The 20858-nt window shown below is 42.7% G+C and overlaps 1 protein-coding gene across 2 annotated transcripts in view; it reads right to left on the reverse strand.

Annotated features, from left to right (window-relative positions):
• cdan1 (codanin 1) overlaps positions 1 to 20858 on the reverse strand; it is a 243647-nt gene that overhangs the window by 164975 nt on the left and 57814 nt on the right. For both annotated transcript variants that reach the window (XM_059951888.1, XM_059951897.1), the window contains one exon: positions 14167 to 14287. In XM_059951888.1, the coding sequence (XP_059807871.1) occupies positions 14167 to 14287 (121 nt within the window). The remainder of the gene's footprint in view (positions 1 to 14166; positions 14288 to 20858) is intronic.

Below are 20858 nucleotides of genomic sequence, written 5' to 3' on the forward strand. Positions count from 1 at the left end.
TGGTAGTATGAATGGTGGACACAAAGGGATCTGGGAGACCAAGTGCGCAGCTGACTGAAAGCTGCTATGCAAGTAAACAAGGTGGTGAAGAAGGCATTTAGCGGGCTGGCCTTCGTTAGTCAGTACATCAAGTTAAGGATTACGGACACTATGTTGCTGTTAAGCAAATCATTGATGAAGCCACGCCTGCAGTATTGTGTACAGTTTTGGTCACCATGTTATAGGAACGATATTGTCAATCTAGAGTGGATGCAGAAGAAATTTATGTGGATGTTGCCTGGACTGGAGTGCCTGAGTTATAGGGAGAGGCTGGCCACATTAGATCTTTAATCCCTGGAGCACAGGAGAGTGAGGGGTGACCTCAGAAGTTTACAAAATTATGAGAGGTGTGTGTAAGATCAGCCTGTTCCACAGAGTTGGGGTGGGGGGGGTCCAAACCTAGATTTCACGAATGCAAGATAAGAGGGGAGAAATTTAAAAGAGATCTGACAGGTAACTTCTTCACCGAGAGTAGCAAGTACCTGGGATGAACTGCCAGAGGACGTGGAGGAGGAGGGTACAAATATAACATTTAAAAGGCATTTGAACAGATACATGGAAGGGAAGGGCTTGGAGGGTTATGGGCCAAATTCAGCAATTGGGATGGAGGATGCTGTGGTTGGCATGGACCCATTCTCCTAAAGGGCCCATTTCTGTGTTGGATTACTCTTTGAATCTAGTTTCCAAAAAAATAACCAGAGGATTTCAGAATTGTGCAGAACTGTCAGAAGAGGAGTTAAGACCAGCAATGAACAGCTCTGATCACAATGTGAGGCAAGCTTTGACAAGCCTGCATTCTTTAACAAACTTCTTCACTATCCATAACTCACAATTTTTGTGTCATATGCAATTATTAGAAGCAAGAGACAAGGAGGCTGAAAAGTCAGCGTTAAGGAGATTGTTCGTTTCAGCTTCCTTCTATTTCACTCTCTATCCACATTCCCAATTATACCTCTCTCCTTTCCAACTGGGGCAGGCAGCATGTAGAATTATGTACTTTTGCAACAAGCCAGATTTCTTAAATAAAGAAGGCAACAATATAAAATCATTTGACAGTCCTTTTCATAACGTGAGGTATGTAGAATTGTGTACATTTGCAACAAGATATATTTCTCATAGACTACAGCAACACAAATGGCCTGTTTCTGTGCTGTAGTGTTCTATCACTCCATAAATATGGATAGGTACATGGATGGCAGGGTTATGGAGGGCTATACTCCTTGTGCAGGTCAATAGGTCCAGGTGCAGGTCGATGGGACCAAGCAGATTCAAAGTCAAGGTAAAATTTATTATGAGAGTACATACATGTCGCAAACATATAACCCTGAAATTCTTTTCCTGTGGGCATACTCAGCAAATCTATAGAACAATAACTGTAAGCAGGACCAATGGGCAACAAACTGTGCAAATGCAAATATGCAGTCGCAAAAAAAGTTTGTGAATCCTTTGCAATTACCTGGTTCTCTGTATTAATTATTCATAAAATGTGGTACGATATTCACCAAAGTCACAATAATACACAAACACAATCTGCCTAAACTAATAACACACAAAGAATTCTACTTCTTCTCGTCAATACTGTGTACATAATTTAAGGAATCACAGTCTAGGTTCAAAAAAGTATGTGAACCTCTGGATAACATCTTCTACAAAGCTATTTGGAATCTGGTGTTCCAATCAATGAGATGAGATTGGAAGTATGGTTTGTAGAGGTGCCCTGAACTTTAAAAAAAGATACCCAAAGCCATGGTACTGACAGCCTGCTCTTCTCAAGAAAGATCTGTTTATGTGCACCATGCCTCAATCAAAACAACTTTCAGAGGACCTTAGAATAATTTCAGAGAGGAATAGATATTCATGAAGCTGGAAAGGCTACAAAAGTATTTCTAATGACCTCAGTGTTCATCAATCCACAGTAAGAGAAATGGTCTACAAATAAGCGAAAATTCAGCACTGTCGCTACTCTCCCTAGGAGTGGGTGTCCTGCAAAGACAACACCAAGGGTACACCATGCAATTTTGAAGGAGGTGAAAAAGAACCCAAGGGTAACAGCAAAAGACTTGCAGAAATCTCTTGAATTCCTTAAGTCTCTATTCATGTGTCCACTACAAGAAAAACACTAAACAAGAATAGTGTGCATGGAAGGACAGCACAGAGGAAATCACTGCTTTCCAAAAATAACATTGCTGCATGTCTCAAGTTTGCAAAGACTGCCTAGATGTTTCGCAACACTTCTGGGACAATCTGGGACAAACACTTCTGCGGACAGATGAGACAAAAGTTGAATTTTACAGCAGAATTGCACACAACTATGTTTGAAGGAAAAAGGGCACTGCACATCAACACCAAAACTTCATCCCAACTGTGAAGAACGGCAGAAGAAGCATCATGGTTTCAGGCTGTTTGGCTGTCTCAGGGCTTGGACAGCTATAATTGTTGAGGGAACAATGAATTCAAAATTTTATCAAGGCATTTCACAGGAGAATATTAGGGTATCATCACCTGAAACTTAATAAAAATTTGATGATGCATCAAGACAATGATCCGAAACACAAGAGTAAATCAACAAAATGGTTTAAAAAGAAGAAATGGAATGGCCAAGTCAGAGTCCAGAACTTAACCCAATTGATTTGCTGTGGCATGACCTGAAAAGGGTTGTCCATGCAAGGTATCCCAGAAATACTGATGAACTGAAACATTTTTGTAAGGAGGAATGATCCAAAGTTCCTCCTCACCACTGGGCAAGTCTGATCTGCAACTACAGGAAATCAGTGGAGCTAATTGCTGCTAAAGGAGGTTCTTTCAGTTATTAAATATTAAATACATGGGTTCACATACTTTTTCCAGCCTGGACTGTGAATGATTAAACAATGTGTTCAACAACACCATGAAAAGTACAATAATTTGCGTGTTATTAGTTTAGGTCAATTTGTGTTTGTCTACTATTGTGACTTAGATGAAGATCAGACCACATTCTATGCGTAATTAATGTAGAAAGTAATTGCGAAAGGTTCATTAACTTTCTCTTGCAACTGTAAATAAATAGCAAAAAATATTGAGCATGAAATAACAAGATAAAGAGTCCCTAAAGTGAGACCATCATTTGTGGGAACACCTGAAGTAGAATGAGTGTAGGTATCCCCTTTTGTTCAAGAACCTGATGATTGAGGGGTTCTCGAACCTGGTGGTGCGAATCCTTAGGCACTTGTACCTTCTACCTAATGGCAGCAGTAAGAAAAGAGCATGGCCTGGATGTGGGGGGGAGAGAATCTGTGATGATATATGCTGCTTTTCTACAGAAATGTTTCATGTAGATGGAAGTGATTGGAAGGGTTTTACTCATGATGTACTGGGCCAAATCCACTACCTTTTGAGGAATTTTCCACTCAAAGGCAGTAGTGTACCCATACCAGGCTGTAATGCAGTCAGTCAGCACAGTGTCTACCACACTTCTATATAAGCCTGCCAAAGGTTTCGATGACATGCCAAATCTCTGCAGACTCCTGAGGAAGTAGAGGCACTGTCATGCTTTCTTTGCATTTATACTCATATCATCAACTTCAGCATTGTGAGAGGTAGTGACATCAAGGATGTTCTCATCACCATGAGAGGTGCAGAGTACTGGACTGACCACCGTATGATTGTGGCCAAGCTCCACATGAAAGTGCAACCCCCTTGCCGCTGCAAAAACCCAATAAAAAGTGGCTAAATTGGAAATGCCTGAGAAATACAGAAACAAGAAGTGAGTTTTGACGCGTCCCAGCTGAGAAACTAAGGGAGCTGGAACCTTGGCTGAGTTCGGAAAATACCATGGAACAACAGTGGACCTATATCAGCTCTGCACTCTATGAGGCAGCAGCCCAATCCATCAGCCATAAGAGCAGAAACCACCAAGACTGGTTTGACGATAACTCAGATACCATCCACAACTTGCTTAAGGACATGCACAAAGCACACCGGGCAACTTTAGATAACCCATCATCCACTAGCATCAGACAACATTGGCAGGCAGCTCAGAGGAAAGTGCAAAAGGCAATACGGTCCATACAAAATGAGTGCTGGACTGAAAAGGCACATGAAATCCCGTCCTTTGCCGATAATAATGACATGCATTATTTTTACAATGCTGTCAAAACCATCTACCACCCAATAAATCAAAGCATTACTCCCCTGAAAACAGCAGATGGTCCAACACTTCTGAAGAATCAGAATACCATTCTGTTGAGGTGGGCTGAGCATTTTAACACACTGCTTAATCAGGTCTATAACGCAGACCCCACCATCCTGGACGAACATAACTGAACTTCCTCCAATCCACGACCTCAGTCTACCACCAACTTTCCAGGAGGTTCTATCAGCTGTCCATTCCCTTAAGAACAACCAGTCCCCTGGCACCGACAATATCCCTGCCGAGTTACTGAAGAATGGGGGGGGGGGGGGGGTACATGTGTATGCGAACCACTACCAGTACATCACCAAGGACTGGACTGATCAGAACATCCCACAGCAATGGAGAAATGCAAACATTGTTATCATTTATAAGAACAAGAGTGACAAGGCCATCTGTGGCAATAGTAGGGGCATATAGTGCACTCCTTTCTGTTGCTGGAAAGGTCCTGGCTAAGGTGATGCTTCAAAGGCTGACCAGCAACATCACCAAGTCAACGCTGCCTGAATCGCAGTGCGCATTCAAGAGCACGATCGACATGATCTTCACAGCCCGGCAGCTTCAGGAAAAGTGCCGGGAGCAACATCAGGAGTGTTTATGGCCTTTGTCGATCTCTCCAAAGCATTCGACACTGTGCAAAGAGAGCTCTTATGGGATGTTCTCCTCAGGTTTGGCTGTCCCAATAAATTTGTTAACAACCTCCGCCCGTTCCACAATGGGATGACTGCTCGAGTGACCATAGGACAAGAGTCCAAGCCCTTCCTTGTACGCACAGGGGTGAGGCAGGGGTTGTGTGCTAGCGCCAGTGCTCTTTAACATCTTCCTCTTGTGTGTTACCAAGCTTCTCCACAATGAGATTGAAGACCGCAGCGGTGTGGCAGTGGACATCAGATTAGATAGCAACATCTTTGACATCAGGAGGCTCCACGCAACTACCACACTCCATAGAGAGCAGGTCTTGGAGCTGCAGTATGCAGGCGAGTGTGCTCTTGTGGTCCATACTCCGGAGGATCTTCATACTATCTTTGCTGTGGCAGTGAGAGTGTACAGCAGGATGGGCTGACTGTCAATACCACCAAGATAGAAGCGGTTTGCCAATGGAGTACCAGTGTCCCACCCACTCTACCTGCCTTCACTGTTGGTGATAAAAAGCTGCCAGTAGTGCCATCTTTCAAATATCTGGGAGGATAGCAGCATTGTCAACGACATCCAGAGCCACATTACAACACGGAAACAGGCCATCTCAGCCCTTTTAGTCCGTGCCGAACGCTTACTCTCACCTAGTCCCACTGACCCGCACTCAGCCCATAACCCTCATTTCCTTCCCCTATACCTATCCAATTTTACTTTAAATGACAATATCCAACCACTTCTACTGGAAGCTCATTCCACACAGCTACCACTCTCTGAGTAAAGAAATTCCCCCTCGTGTTACCCTTAAACTTTTGCCCCCTAACTCTCAACTCATGTCCTCTTGTTTGAATCTCCCCTACTCTCAATGGAAAAAGCCTATCCACCTCAACTCTATCTATTCCCCTCATAATTTTAAATACCTCTATCAAGTCCCCCCTCAACCTTCTATGCTCCAAAGAATAAAGACCTAACTTGTTCAATCTTTCCCTGTAACTTAGGTGCTGAAACCCAGGTAACATTCTAGTAAATCTCTATTTTGTTGACATCTTTTCTATAATTCAGTGACCAGAACTGTACACAATACTCCAAATTCGGCCTTACCAATGCCTTGTACAATTTTAACATTACATCCCAACTCCTACACTCAATGCTCTGATTTATAAAGGGCAACATACCAAAAGCTTTCTTCACCACGCTATCCACATGAGATTCCACCTTCAGGGAACCATTATTCCTAGATTACTCTGTTCTACTGCATTCTTCAATGCCCTACCATTTACCATGTATGTCCTATTTGGATTATTCCTACCAAAATGTAGCATCTCACACTTATCAGCATTAAACTCCATCTGCCATCATTCAGCCCACTCTTCTAACTGGCCTAAATCTCTCTGCAAACTTTGAAAACCTATTTCATGATCCAATCTTCATTATACCTTAGTATCATCTGCATACTTACTAATCCAATTTACCACCCCATCATCCAGATCATTAATGTACAAATGTCTGTATATGACAAACAACATTGGACCCAGTACAGATCCCTGAGGCACACCACTAGTCACCGGCCTCCAACTTGACAAACAGTTATCCATCACTACTCTCTGGCATCTCCCATCCAGCCACTGTTTAATCCATTTTACTACTTCAATATTAATAACTAACGACTGAACCTTCCTAACTAACCTTCCGTGCGGAACCTTGTCAGAGGCCTTACTGAAGTCCATATAGATAACATGCACTGCTTTACCCTCATCAACTTTCCTTGTAACCACTTCAAACAACTCAATAAGACTTGTCAACCATGACCTTCCATGCACAAATCCATGTTGGCTGTTCTTAATTAGACCCTGCCTATCCAGATAATTATATATACCATCTCTAAGAATACTTTCCATTAATTTACCCACTGCTGACGTCAAACTTACAGGCCTATAATTGCTAGGTTTACTCTTAGAACTCTTTTTAAACAATGGAACCACATGAGCAATACACCAATACTCCGGCACCATCCCTGTTTCTAATGACATTTGAAATATTTCTGTCAGAGCCCCTGCTATTTCTACACTAACCTCCTTCAAGGTCCTAGGGAATATCCTGTCAGCACCCAGAGATTTATCCACTTCTATATTCCTTAAAAGCGCCAGTACTTCCTCCTCTTTAATCTTCATAGTTTCCATAACCTCCCTACTTGTTTCCCTTACCTTACCAGATTCAATATCCTTCTCCTTAGTGAATACCGAAGAAAAGAAATTGTTCAAAATCTCCCCCATCTCTTTCGGCTCCATACATAGCTGTCCACTCTGTTTCTCTAAGGGACCAATTTTATCCCTCACTATCCTTTTGCTATCAATATAACTGTAGAAACCCTTCGGATTTATTTTCACCTTACTTGCCAAAACAACCTCGTATCTTTTTTAAAAATTTTCTTATTTCTTTCTTAAGATTCTTCTTACATTCTTTATATTCCTCGAGCACCTCATTTACTCCATGTTGCCTATATTTATTGTAGGTATCTCTCTTTTACCTAACCAAGTTTCCAATATCCTTTGAAAACCATGGCTCTCTCAAACTTTTAACCTTTCTTTTTAACCTAACAGGAACATAAAGATTCTGTACCCTCAAAACTTTACTTTTAAATTACCGCCATTTCTCTATTACATCATTCCCATAAAACAAATTGTCCCAATCCATTCCTTCTAAATCCTTTTGCATCTCCTCAAAGTTAGCCTTTCTCCAATCAAAAATCTCAACCCTGTGTCCAGTCCTATCCTTCTCCATAATTAGATTGAAACTAATGGCATTGTGATCACTGGACCTGAAGTGTTCCCCAACACATACCTCCGTCACCTGACCTATTTCATTCCCTAACAGAAGATCCAACACTGCCTCTTCTCTAGTTGGTACCTCTATGTATTGCTGCAAAAAACTATCCTGCACACATTTAACAAACTCCAAACCATCCAGCCCTTTTACAGTATGGGCTTGCCAGTCTATGTGTGGAAAATTAAAATCTCCCACAATCACAACCCTGTGCTTACTACAAATATCTGCTATCTCCTTGCAAATTTGCTCTACCAATTCTCACTCCCCAATAGGTGGTGTATAATACACCCTTATAAGTGTTACTACACCTTTCCCATTCCTCAATTCCACCCAAATAGTCTCCCTAGACGAGCCCTCTAATCTATCCTGCCAAAGCACTGCTGTAATATTTTCTCTGCCAAGCAACGCAACACCTCCCCCTCTTGTCCCTCAGATCCTATCACATCTGAAGCAACAAAATCCAGGAATATTTAGTTGCCAATCACACTCCTCCTGCAACCATGTTTCACTAATAGCTACAACATCATATTTCCAGGTATCAATCCATGCTCTAAACTCATCCACCTTTCTTACAATGCTCCTAGCATTAAAATAAATGCATTTAAGAAATTCTCCACCTCTTCCTCTCCGTTTATTTCTAACAGTACAAAGGACTTTACTGTCTTCTTTTTCTTCCTTCTCCCATACATCAGTTCCTACACTCTGGTTCCCTTCCCCCCTCATATCTAGTTTAAATCCACTGGAGCCTCTCTAGCAAACCTACCTGCAAGAATACTTGTCCCCCTCCAGTTCAGATGTAAACCGTCCCGCCAGAACAGGTCCCACCTTCCCTGGAAAACTGCCCAATTATCTATAAATCTGAAGTCCTCCTTCCTGCACCATGTCTTCAGTCACGTGTTGATCTGCGCTATCTTACTATTTCTAAACCCACCTGCACTTGGCACTGGAAGCAATCCTGAGATTGCTATCCTGGAGGTCCTGTCCTTTAACTTGGCATCTAGCTCCCTAAAATCACCTTTCAGGACCTCCTCACTCTTCTTACCCATGTCATTGGTCCCTACATGGACCACGACATCCGGCTGCTCACCCTCCCTCTTGAGAATACGGAAAACTCGATCCAAGATATCGCGGACCCTGGCACCAGGTAGGCAATAGACCATCCGGGATTCTCGATCTCTTCCACAGAACCTCCTATCTGTCCCCCTAACTATCGAATCCCCTATCACTACTGCTCTCCTCTTTTCCCACCTTCTGAGCTGAGGGTCCAGTCTCGGTGCCAGAGACGCAACCACTGTAACTTGTCCCTGGTAGGTCATCCCCACCAACAGTATCCAAAACGGTATATTGTTGATGGGAACGGCCACAGGGGTGTTCTGCTCTTCCTGTCTATTCCCCTTCCCTCTCCTGACAGTCACCCAACTACCTGTTTCCTGACTCCTAGGGGTGACTATCTCTCTGAAACTGCGGTCTATTTCTGCCTCTGCCTTCCGAATGATCCAAAGTTCATCCAGTTCCAGTTCCCTAACACGGTTTGTCAGGTGCTGCAGCTGGATGCACCTTTGCAGGTGTAGTCATCAGGGACAACAGTGCTCGCCCTGACTTCCCACATACTGCAAACAGAGCATTCAACTGCCCTAATTGCTGCCTCCATTACCTACTACTAATCTAATTAGATTAATTAAAGGAGCTTACCCGGCCTTACCTCACCAGGAGTGAAGCTCGTACTCAGTTTCTGCTCGCTATTTAAATTCTCCCACTGCCTCAGTTCACGCGTTTGCACAGTTGTGCCCCATTCAAACCTAGCCTCTGCCTGTTCTCACCGAAGCCCCATTCAAACCTTGCCTCTGCCTGTTCTCGCCGAAGCCTGATTGAGCCAAAGCCATCCAACTCTGCCTCAGTCCACTCCAACGATGGCTGCTGTATATGGCGATCTTCTTTTTTAAACCTTTGGCGTGGTACGTCACACGCCTGCGCAGTTCAGCCTCTTTGCCACGATCAGTTAAAAAACAGCTTCTCTCCGAACTTCTTTTACCTCTTCCCTCTCCACCTCTTGCTGCGATTTAAAATTTAAACAGACATCAGCTGCTTTTGGGAGACTTTCAAAACAGGACCTTCGTCCATCCACGAAGGTCGCCGTATACAAAGCGGTCTGTGTCACCACCCTCCTTTATGGCTGTGAAGCTTGGGTAACCAACAGCCACCACATCTAAGTCCTTGGAGCGCTTCCACATAAGCTGCCTTCAGCACATCCTGGGAATTACCTGGCGTGAGCATGCGCCTCACACTGAAATACTTGTAAAGACCAACTGCAGAAGTATTGAGGCCATGATCACCCAGCGTCAGCTGCAATAGCTGGGGCACGTGATAAGGATGCCCCCATGTTGGCTACCCCGCAGAGTGTTATACAGCCAGCTACATCATGGTCAACACTCCGCTGGAGGGCCGAAGAAGCGCTATAAAGATCAGATGAAGAATACTTTAAGGAAGTGCAAGATCAGACCCAAGGACCTGGAGGATGTTGCTGCTGACCGTATCACTTGGCGACAGCTATGTAGGGACGGGGTATTCTGGAGGTGGAATGAACAACCAGAAGACAGCAGAAGAGAGCCAGGGGAAATGCAGCCATGGTTGCATCACTACCACCACTACCACATATACATGTCTCACCTGCAACAGAGCTTTTGGGTCCAGGATAGGACTGTATAGTCATCAAAGATCTCACCATTAAAGGAGTGGACTTTGTCATCGGATTTCAATGAACAACCAAAGACTCATATGATGGGTCCAGGATAGGTCACCTGAGATAGTGACATCCAGGAATTTAAAGTTACTTACCCCCTCTACTCCTCCAATGAGTACTAGCTCATGGACCTCTGGTTTCCTTCTCCTGAAGTCTACAATCAGTTCTTGGTCTTGTTAACATTGAATGAAAGGTTATTACACCACTCAGACAATAATTCAATTTCCCTCCTGAATGCTGATTCATCACTACCTTTGATACAGTCCACAACACCGGTGTCATCAGCAAATTTGAATATGGTGTACAGCTCTGGCTGTACTTAGCCACACACAAGGGTAAAGCAAGTAGAGCAGGAGGCTAAGCGCACACACTCCTGTGGTGCTCCTTTGCTGATGGTGATTGTGGAGATGTTTTTGCCAATCCAAACTGACTGTGGCCTACATCTGAGGAAATCCAGGATTCAATTGCCCCAGGGAGTATTGAGGCTCATGTCTTAAAGTTTATTGATTAGTTTTGAGGGAATAATGGTGTTAAATGCTGAGCTGTAATCAATAAGGAACATCCTGATGTGTGCAGCTTTGCTGTCAACATGTTCCAGAATTGTGTGAAGAGTTAATGAGATAGCATCTGCTGTGGACCTGTTGTTCCGGTGGGTGAATTGGACTGGATCCAAGTCGTCACTCAGACAGAAGTTGATATGCTTCAACACCAGCCTCTCAAAACACTTCATCACTGTAGATGTATATGCCACTGGGTGATAGTCATTGAGGCAGATTACCACACTCTTCTTGGGCACCACACACTACAAGAGCTAAAGATTTAAAATATCCATGAATACACAAGCCAGTTGGTCAGCACAAGTCTCTGTACTCAGCCAGGTATCCCATATGGACTAGATGCTTTCCTTGGATTCACTCACTTGAAGGCAGTCCACATGTCATTTTCAGATACTGAGACCAAAGGATCACTGGGAGACATCGCCTCCCTGTTCTGGTGATCAAACCAAACATAAAATGTATTCAGCTCATCTGGAAGCAAAGCTCTGCTGCCCTTATATCGCAAGATTTAAATTTTTAGGGGATAGGAATTAAAACCCTGCCACAGCTGTCAAGCATCCCTCATTGATTCCAGCCTAATCAGGAATCTCCACTTCACCTGTGAGATAGCTTTCCAGAGATCATACCTGCATCTCTTGTAGCGTTCTTGATCTCTAGACTTGAATGCCTACATCCAAAACACGTCCACACCCTAATTTACTTGGGTTATCTTTTTCTAATGCTCTGACCATTATTAATATAGCCACTCCTCCATCTTAACTTTGTGTCCTTCCTTAATGTCATGAACCCTTCAATATTCAGTCCTAATAAGTAACTGTACATGACATGCTCAGTCACGATGAAATCTACTCTGCAGTCAAATCAGTTTTGCTACCAATTCATCTGTTTTGCTTTGAATGCTTTGTAAAATTAGGAATTTAGCATTTAGTTTCACCCTCCAATTACTTTTGTAACCTTCAGCCTTGTCCATCAATTTACTCTTAAGCTGCTACCTCTTTCTTTCTGTCACAGTGGGTTTGATGTTTCCCATCCTGATACCTTTCTCTCTGAACTTGTTTCTACTCTTTGCTTTATCACATCTTCACAACTCTGGTACCTTGCCTCTAATATTTAATTAACTGAAGATAGAATATTACAGCACAGAAACAGGCCTTTTGGCCCTTCTTGGCTGGGCCGAACCATTTTTCTGCCTAGTCCCACTGACCTGCACCGAGACCATTTTCTTCCATACCCCTCTCATCCATGTACCTGGCCAAGTTTTTTTTTAAATATTAAAAGTGAGCCAGCATTCACCACTTCAACTGGCAGCTCATTCCACACTCCCAGCACTCTCTGTGTGAAGAAGCCCCGCCCCCCCTAATATTCCCTTTAAACTTTTCCCTTTTCACACTTAATCCATATCCTCTGGCTTTTTTTATCCCCTAGCCTCAGTGGAAAAAGCCTGCTTGGATTCACTCTTACTTAAACCCATCATAATTTTATACACCTCTATCAAATCTCCCCCTCATTCTTCTACACTCCAGGGAATAAAGTCTGAACCTATTCAACCTTTCTCTGTAACTCAGTTTCTCAAGTCCCGGCAACATCCTTGTAAACCTTCTCTGCACTCTTTCAACCTTATTAATGTCCTTCCTGTAATTTGGTGACCAAAACTGCTCACAATACTCCAAATTTGGCCTCACCAATGTCTTATACAACCTCACCATAACATTCCAACTCTTATACTCAATACTTTGATTTATAAAGACCAATGTACCAAAAGCTCTCTTTACAACCCTATCTACCTGTGACACCACTTTCAGGGAATTATGTATCTGTATTCCCAGATCCCTCTGTTCTACTGCACTTCTCAGTGCCCAACCATTTACCCTGTATGTTCTACCTTGGTTTGTCCTTCCAAAATGCAATACCTCACAGTTGTCTGCATTAAACTCCATCTGCCAATTTTTAGCCCATTTTTCCAGCTGGTCCAAATCCCTCTGCAAGCTTTGAAAACCTTCCTCACTGTCCACTACACCTTCAATCTTTGTATCATCAGCAAATTTGCTGATCCAATTAACCACATTACCATCCAGATCATTGATATAGATGACAAATGACAATGGACCCAGCACTGATCCCTGTGGCACACCACTAGTCACAGGCCTCCACTACCACTACCACTCTCTGACTTCTCCCATTGAGCCAATGTCTAATCCAATTTACTACCTCACCATGTATACCTAGTGACTGAATCTTCCTAACTAACCTCCCATGCGGGACCTTGTCAAAGGCCTTACTGAAGTCCATGTAGACAACATTCACTGCCTTCCCTTCATCCACTTTCTTGGTAACCTCCTCGAAAAACTCTAATAGTTTTGTTAAACATGACCTACCACACACAAGGCCATGTTGACTCTCCCTAATAAGTCCCTGACTATACAAATACTTGTAGATCCTATCTCTTAGTACTCCTTCCAATAATTTACCTACTACTGACGTCAAATTTACCGGCCTATAATTTCCTGGATTATTTTTAGAGCCTTACAACTGAACAACATGAGCTATCCTCCAATCCTCCGGCACCTCACCCACGGATACCGACATTTTTAGTATATCTGCCAAAGGCCCCTGCAATTTCAACACTAGTCTCCTTCAAGGTCCTAGGGAATACTCTGTCAGGTCCTGGGGATTTATCTACTCTGATTTTGCTTCAAGACAGCAAGCACCTCCTCCTCTTTAATCTGTATAGGTTCCATATCCTCACTACTTGTTTGCCTTATTTCCATAGACTCCTTACCAGTTTCCTTAGTAAATACAGATGCAAAAAACCCATTTAAGTTCTTCTCCATTTCTTTTGGTTCCATACATGAAGTCTTATAGATATAATATAGCCAGGAAAAAATAGTAAACTCTATTTAGGGTGTACAGATAGTTTATAGTTGGTGTGAATGGCCATTCAGCAATGGCTGATTGGCAACAACTTATATTTTCTAACCATCACTTCTTCCTACTGAAGTTTCACTTGGAAGGTGCAAGGTTAAAACTTAATTCAAGTACTGGGAAGCAGGAAATAAGAATTAGTAAGTAATAGTATGGTACATGTCAAGTCACTATGAAATCTACTCATGGGAAAATTTAAACAAGCAGCCGGTTAAACTAATGAATTCAGGTTACCATTCAGGAAAGAAAACAAAAGTAAAGATCTGGCTGAATTATCTTACCTGGGCAGTACAAGTCTCATGGGCACAGTTCAGCTGGTCACGTAATGTAGCAGAGAACATGCCAATTCGGTCATTCTCTCCAAGAAGCCTTATGGTACCTTTATCTAAGTAGGAAATCAACCTACCAAAAGTAAATTAATTAATTCAAGGTGCGTAGTTATTATTGTATCCATTTTACAGGTTTTTCTTAAAACATCCTTAATATTTATGCCACAGATCACAGCCACCAATCGTTCTTCACTATGCAAGAAATGACTCTCAACAGCTAAATGAGCAGACTATCCAACTGTGCATTCCATCACCACAAGCTCTACCTTACTCTTCATTCAAATATCAGCACATGTAACCATGTTTATATGTGTAATGCCCAATTCATATTTTTGCTGTTATGTTGTATGTATTTCATTTAGAAGTTCTGTAAGAGCAGTCTGTTCTGTTTTCAGCCTGTATGGTTTATTGTTGATAATAAGGGATGAGGAGTAATCGGTGCTATCCAATTAGGATAGGAGAGCTGAGGGGAGGTTTCTCTAGTGAGGGACACTAAGGTTGCTCTTGGGTTTTTTTTTGTTTCAGTGGGATATGAAGAGAGAAGACGCTGGGGAGAACCAGTCGTAGGATAGGACCCAGTGGGAGACCCGTTTGTTCGAGATGGATTATGAGCGATGATCGGAAGGAGGTGTGTGCTTTCACATTGACCGAGAGCCCAGCATGTGAATGACAGAGAAGTTCAAGTTGAGCTCCAACTTGTGCACATTTGACTGTTCAATTAAAATGGGTCCTTGTCTTTTTGTTTTTCTTTACTAACCCTTTAGTTAAGATTCATAAAAATAATTCCTTTAATCATATGTACTGTCTGTTATTTCTGGCACTAATTTGTAACAGGGTAGCAAATTACACAGATCCACACAAACCGGGGTTTAGAGCAGGAACGCAGTCTCAGTCTCATGAGTTCAGTGCTTTCATGACTTATGTAGCCAAGGAAACCAGGAGGTTTAATGTTAGCAATATGACCAGGAAATCTAGCTGTTCTCAGTTCATACTTCCTCTAGCTATAAATCTGCAGCCCCTAGCTTCACAAATGACATCAGCTAACCATCTAAGAAATAAAAGCAGATTATGCCAGAAGTACTCAGCAGATCAAACAGTATTCATGGATAAGAAAACAGAATTAATGTTTAACATCAATAACCTTTCAAGAGAACTCTCTAAGCATGCCAATCTCCCTCTGTGTAGTCCAGTTGATAATAGTGTACAGACAATGAACTCTTCGTTTTAAGCAGGCTCATTTCACTTCATGTCTGATAATTTGTGGAGAAATGTTACCAGAAAATTCTAAAAACATAAATTTCTGAAACTGGAAATGAAAACTGCTTTACTCCCAAGCTCCATCTAACACATCATGAGCCAAATGTGGAGGAAGGCTTGCTCCTGCACTAGATACAACCAACTATATCCTATTCCTCCTCAGTCTGCTATCCATCTTCTTCAGCCCTTTGTTTCTTCCATCCACCACCTCCCACTTTCTCATATCTGGTTGCATCACAGCCTGGTATGAAAACACCAATGCACTTGAACAGAAAAGCTACAAAACATAGTGAGTACAGTCCAGTCTATTCCATCATGGGTAAGGCCCTCCCCACCACTGAGCACATCTACAAGGAGTGGTCTCACTAGAAAGTAGCATCAAGGACCCCCACCATCCAGGTCATGCTCTCTTTTCACTGCTGCCATCAGGAAAGTACAGAAGCCTCAGTACCCACACCACTGGGTTCTAATAGCTGTTGCCCTTCAATCATTTGACTCTTGAACCAGCGAAGATAAACTTCATTCACGCAACACTGAATTGTTCCCACAAACTATGGACTCATTTTCAAAGATTGTTCACCTCATGATCTCAATATTTATTGCTTATTTTTGTCTGTTTACATTTATAGTTTGTCTTTTGAACATGAGCTGTCTATCTGTCTTCAGGTGTGTGCCTTATGATCTTCTACTGTGATACCGCAAGAAAATGAATCTCAGGGTTGCATATAGTGACACACCTGTACTTTGATAATGAATTTACTTTGAACATCACTCACAATTTTGCCCCTTTCCTGTCCTTTTCCCTTCCCCCCTCACCTGGATTCACCTATTACGAATGTGCCACAGCTCTGAGGGGCCGAAGGGTGCGGGGTAGCCCCCTCCTTTGTGAGAATCACAAGATCACTATTAAGTAAGTTCAGGAGACGCAGGAAATGAGAGAAAGACATGCAGAATCCACAAAGAGTTTGGAATGTGTCCTGGCCTCCGAAAGGCGGACCCATTGATATTGTCTCTTAGAGACGGAATTGTGTATTGAACCCTGCACGATGCATCGAAGCCCCCAGGAAATGAACCGGGGGGGGGGGGGGGGGGGTTGGTGGAGGGATTACATCATCCCAACCTAATTGACATCTGAGACCCTGTGAGTCAGGATAAAAGACGGTCTGTGGGAACAGCCCCTCAGACGCACCAGAAGAAATGCTAGAACTCCTGTAACAGCGTAATAGCCAAAGCCGGTGGCAACAGCCCACGTGCGTCCCTTTCCATTTGCCTCGGAATTGGTGGGTCTTGCCATGGAAGCATGGCTTTAACTAACCACAAAGGGGAAACCAGTCCCCCAATGACTCTCGAAGGATTGACATCATAAAAGGAATGGGCAAGTTAAACCTCTGTCTTTCTCTCCAACCAAAAAGCTGCAGCTTGAATGAACTAAAGTGACTTTTATATTTCCATCGGACAATACATTATCCCCTAGACAACAATAGAGCTATTTCTTAGTGATTATTATTATACTCGCGCTTTTAGATTTAGTATTGACGACGTATATTATCTGTATGTTTGCATTGATATTCTTTTTGTGCATTTTTATTAATAAATACTGTTAAAAATAGTACCATCAGACTTCAACGGACCTCTCTATCTTTGCTGGTAAGTGATCCAGTTACGGGGTTCGTAACACACCTAACACCTGCCAGCTCATGCTGATCACTACCCCACAACCCTTTTATTCTGGATTTTGTCCTTTTTCTTTTCAGACCTGATAGAAGGTCTTGGCCTAAAGTGTCAACTGTTCATTTTCCTACATATATGCTGCTTGACCTGCTGAGTTTGTGCAGCATTTTGTGTGTGTTGCCTTTAAGCCAACAAAACAGCTGCATAAGAAAAGCTTCAATTTAAAAACCTGGTGGTGATGATGACAGATTGGTGTTCTCATGCACCTGCTGTTTCCATCCTTCTGGGCAGCAGAGGTCAAGGCCTGGCATGTGCTCTGGAAGTAATCTCAGTGATAAACTGCTGTGTGGGTAGCACCTATTGCACCCACTGTGCCATAGTGGTAGATTGAGTGAATGTTTCATATGGTTGATGGAACATCAGACATGTTGCTTTGTTGAGTGACATTGAACTCCTTGAGTCTTAAGCAGAAATGCACTCATCCATGCAAATGGAAAGTATTTCCTCACACACCTGACTTGGGTTTTTGTGAATGGTGCAGAGGCTTTGGCAATGACAGGAGGTGAACCACACACTGCAGAATATCTGGACTTTGGTGGGGGGGAAGCACTGATAGTTCCCCTGAGCCTATCATCCTTTGGCCTGCACAGTCATCTGAATATGTCCCAAAGGGAATTTGCCATTTTTCTTTTCTTTTCAGTCAAAGTTGACTGGAAGGATACCCTAGCAGGGATGACAGTGAAACAACAATTGCAGTTATTTCTGGGAATAATACAGAAGGTGCAGGATCAGTTCATTCCAAAGAGGAAGAAAGATTCTAAGGGGAGCAGGGGGCTGACAAGAGAAGTCAAGGACAGTATAAAAATAAAAGAGAGTAAGTATAATAAGCAAAGGTGAGCGGGAAGCCAGAGGATTGGGAAACTTTTAAATAGCAACAGAAGATAACTTTAAAAGGCAATACAGGGAGAAAAGATGAGGTACGAAGGTAAGCTAGCCAAGAATATAAAAGAGGATAGTAAAAGCTTCTTTAGGTATGTGAAGAGGGAAAAAAATAGTTAAGACCAAATTTGGGCCCCTGAAGACAGAAACGGGTGAATTTACTATGGGGAACAAGGAAATGGCAGACAAGTTGAACAGGTACTTTGGATCTGTCTTCACTAGGAAGACACAAACAATCTCCCAGATATAATAGTGGCCAGAGGACCTAGGGTAATGGATGAACTGAAGGAAATTCACATTAGGCAGAAAATGTTTTTGGATAGACTGATGGGACTGAAGGCTGATAAATCCCCAGGGCCTGATGGTCTGCATCCCAGGGTACTTAAGGAGGTAGCTCTAGAAATTGTGGATGCATTGGTAATCATTTTCCAATATTCTATAGATTCAGGATCAGTTCCTGAGGATTGGAGGATAGCTAATGTTATCCCACTTCTTAAGAAAGGAGGCAGAGAGAAAACAGGGAATTATAGACCAGTTAGCCTGACATCAGTGGTGGGGAAGATGCTGGAGTCAATTATAAAAGATGAAATAGTGGCACATTTGGATAGCAGTAACAGTCAGCATGGATTTACAAAGGCTAAATCATGATCGACTAATCTTCTAGAATTTTTTGAGGATGTAACTATGAAAATGGACAAGGGAGAGCCAGTGGATGTAGTGTACCTCAACTTTCAGAATGCCATTGATAAGGTCCCACATAGGAGATTAGTGGGCAAAATTACAGTACAAGGTATTGGGGGTGGGGTATTGACATGGATAGAAAATTGGTTGGCAGACAGGAAACAAAGAGTAGAGATTAACGGGTCCTTTTCAGGATGGCAGGCAGTGACTAGTGGGGCACCGCAAGGCTCAGTGCTGGGACCGCAGCTATTTACAATATACGTTAATGGTTTAGATGAAAGGATTAAAAATAACATTAGCAAATTTGCAGATGACACAAAGCTGGTGGCAGTGCGAAATATGAGGATGATGTCAGGAGAATGCAGGGTGACTTGGACATGTTGGGTGAGTGGGCAGGTGCATGGCAGATGCAGTTTAATGTGGATAAATGTGAGGTTATCCACTTTGGTGGCAAGAACAGGAAGGTAGATAACTATCTGAATGGTGTCAAGTTAGGAAAAGGGGAAGTACGAGATCTAGGTGTTCCTGTACATTAGTCACTGAAAGTAAACATGCAGCTACAGCAGGCAGTGAAGAAAGCTAATGGCATGTTGGGCTTCAAAACAAGAGGAGTTGAGTATAGGAGCAAAGAGGTCCTTCTGCAGTTGTACAGGGCCCTGGTGAGACCACACCTGGAGTACTGTGTTCAGTTTTGGTCTCCAAATTTGAGGAAGGACATTCTTGCTATTGAGGGAGTGCAGCATAGGTTCACAAGGTTAATTCCCGGGATGAAGGGACTGTCATATGTTGAAAGATTGGAGCGACTGGGTTTGTATACACTGGAATTTAGAAGGATGAGAGGGGATCTGATTGAAACATAAGATTATTAAGGGATTGGACATGCTAGAGGCATGAAACATGTTCCCAATGTTGGGGGAGTCCAGAACCAAAGGCCACAGTTTAAGAATAAGGGGTAGGCCATTTAGAACGGAGCTGAGGAAAAACTTTTTCACCCAGAGAGTTGTGGATTTATGGAATGCTCTGCCTCAGAAAACAGTGGAGGCCAATTCTCTGGATGCTTTCAAGAAAGAGTTAGATAGAGCTCTTAAAGATTGTGGAGTCAAGGGATATGGGGAGAAGGCAGAAACGGGGTACTGACTGTGGATGATCAGACATGATCAGATTGAATGGTGGCGCAGGCTCGAAGGGCCGAATGGCCTAATCCTGCACCTATTGTCTATTTTTTGACTTGTTGTATTAGGCACATTATTAATATGGGTAATCCAGTTGAATTTCAATCAACTATGACAGCCAAGAAGATGAAGACTCACTAAAGGAGGAACTCAAGCAGCTCAGTTGACTGACCCTGCAACAATCACAACCACCTTTCTTTGTGAAAGGTACAACTCCTACTAATGGAATACCTTCATCTTCATACCCACTGATTCAATTTTACCAAGGATCCTTAATGTACTTCGTCAAATTCTCTGCCATGATGTGAAGTCATTCTCACCTCACCTCTAGCATTCAGACCTGCAGTCCACAATTAGACCTAAGCTGTGATAAGGTCTGAGATGCAGTGGCCTTGACAAATCCCAAATTGAGGAATGAATAGGTTATTGGATGTTAGGTGTCCTTTGATACCACTGCCTTATTGAGGGTGGACTAATTGGTTGGCAATTAGACCAGACTGGATTTGTCCTGCTTATTGTGAAGTGGTTACAAGTTAGTGTTTTAACTGTACTAGAGTCGCTTGGTTGGAGATGTGACTAATTCCAAAGCATGTCTTTTGTACTACTATCCGGATGTTGTCTGATGCCTTAGCCACTACTGTACATTCAGTGCTCTCAGCTCTTTCTTAATGTGAAGTGATTCAAATTGACTTAAAGTTGGCTTCAGTGATGGTGAGAATCTCAGGAGGTTGCTCCTGAACACAATGAAGTTATCAAACTGAAGAGTTAACTATTTCTCTCTCCACAGATGCTACATGACCTGCTGAGCATACCCAGAATTTTGTGTTTTAATTTCAGATTTCCAGCATCTACCATTGTTTGCTTTTCATTGGATCACCATATTCTGGCTGAACATGGTAGTCAATGCTTCAGCTCCATCTTCAG

This window comes from Hypanus sabinus, chromosome 2, assembly GCF_030144855.1.
Source record: "Hypanus sabinus isolate sHypSab1 chromosome 2, sHypSab1.hap1, whole genome shotgun sequence".
In the NCBI taxonomy this organism is placed as follows: Eukaryota; Metazoa; Chordata; class Chondrichthyes; order Myliobatiformes; family Dasyatidae; genus Hypanus; species Hypanus sabinus.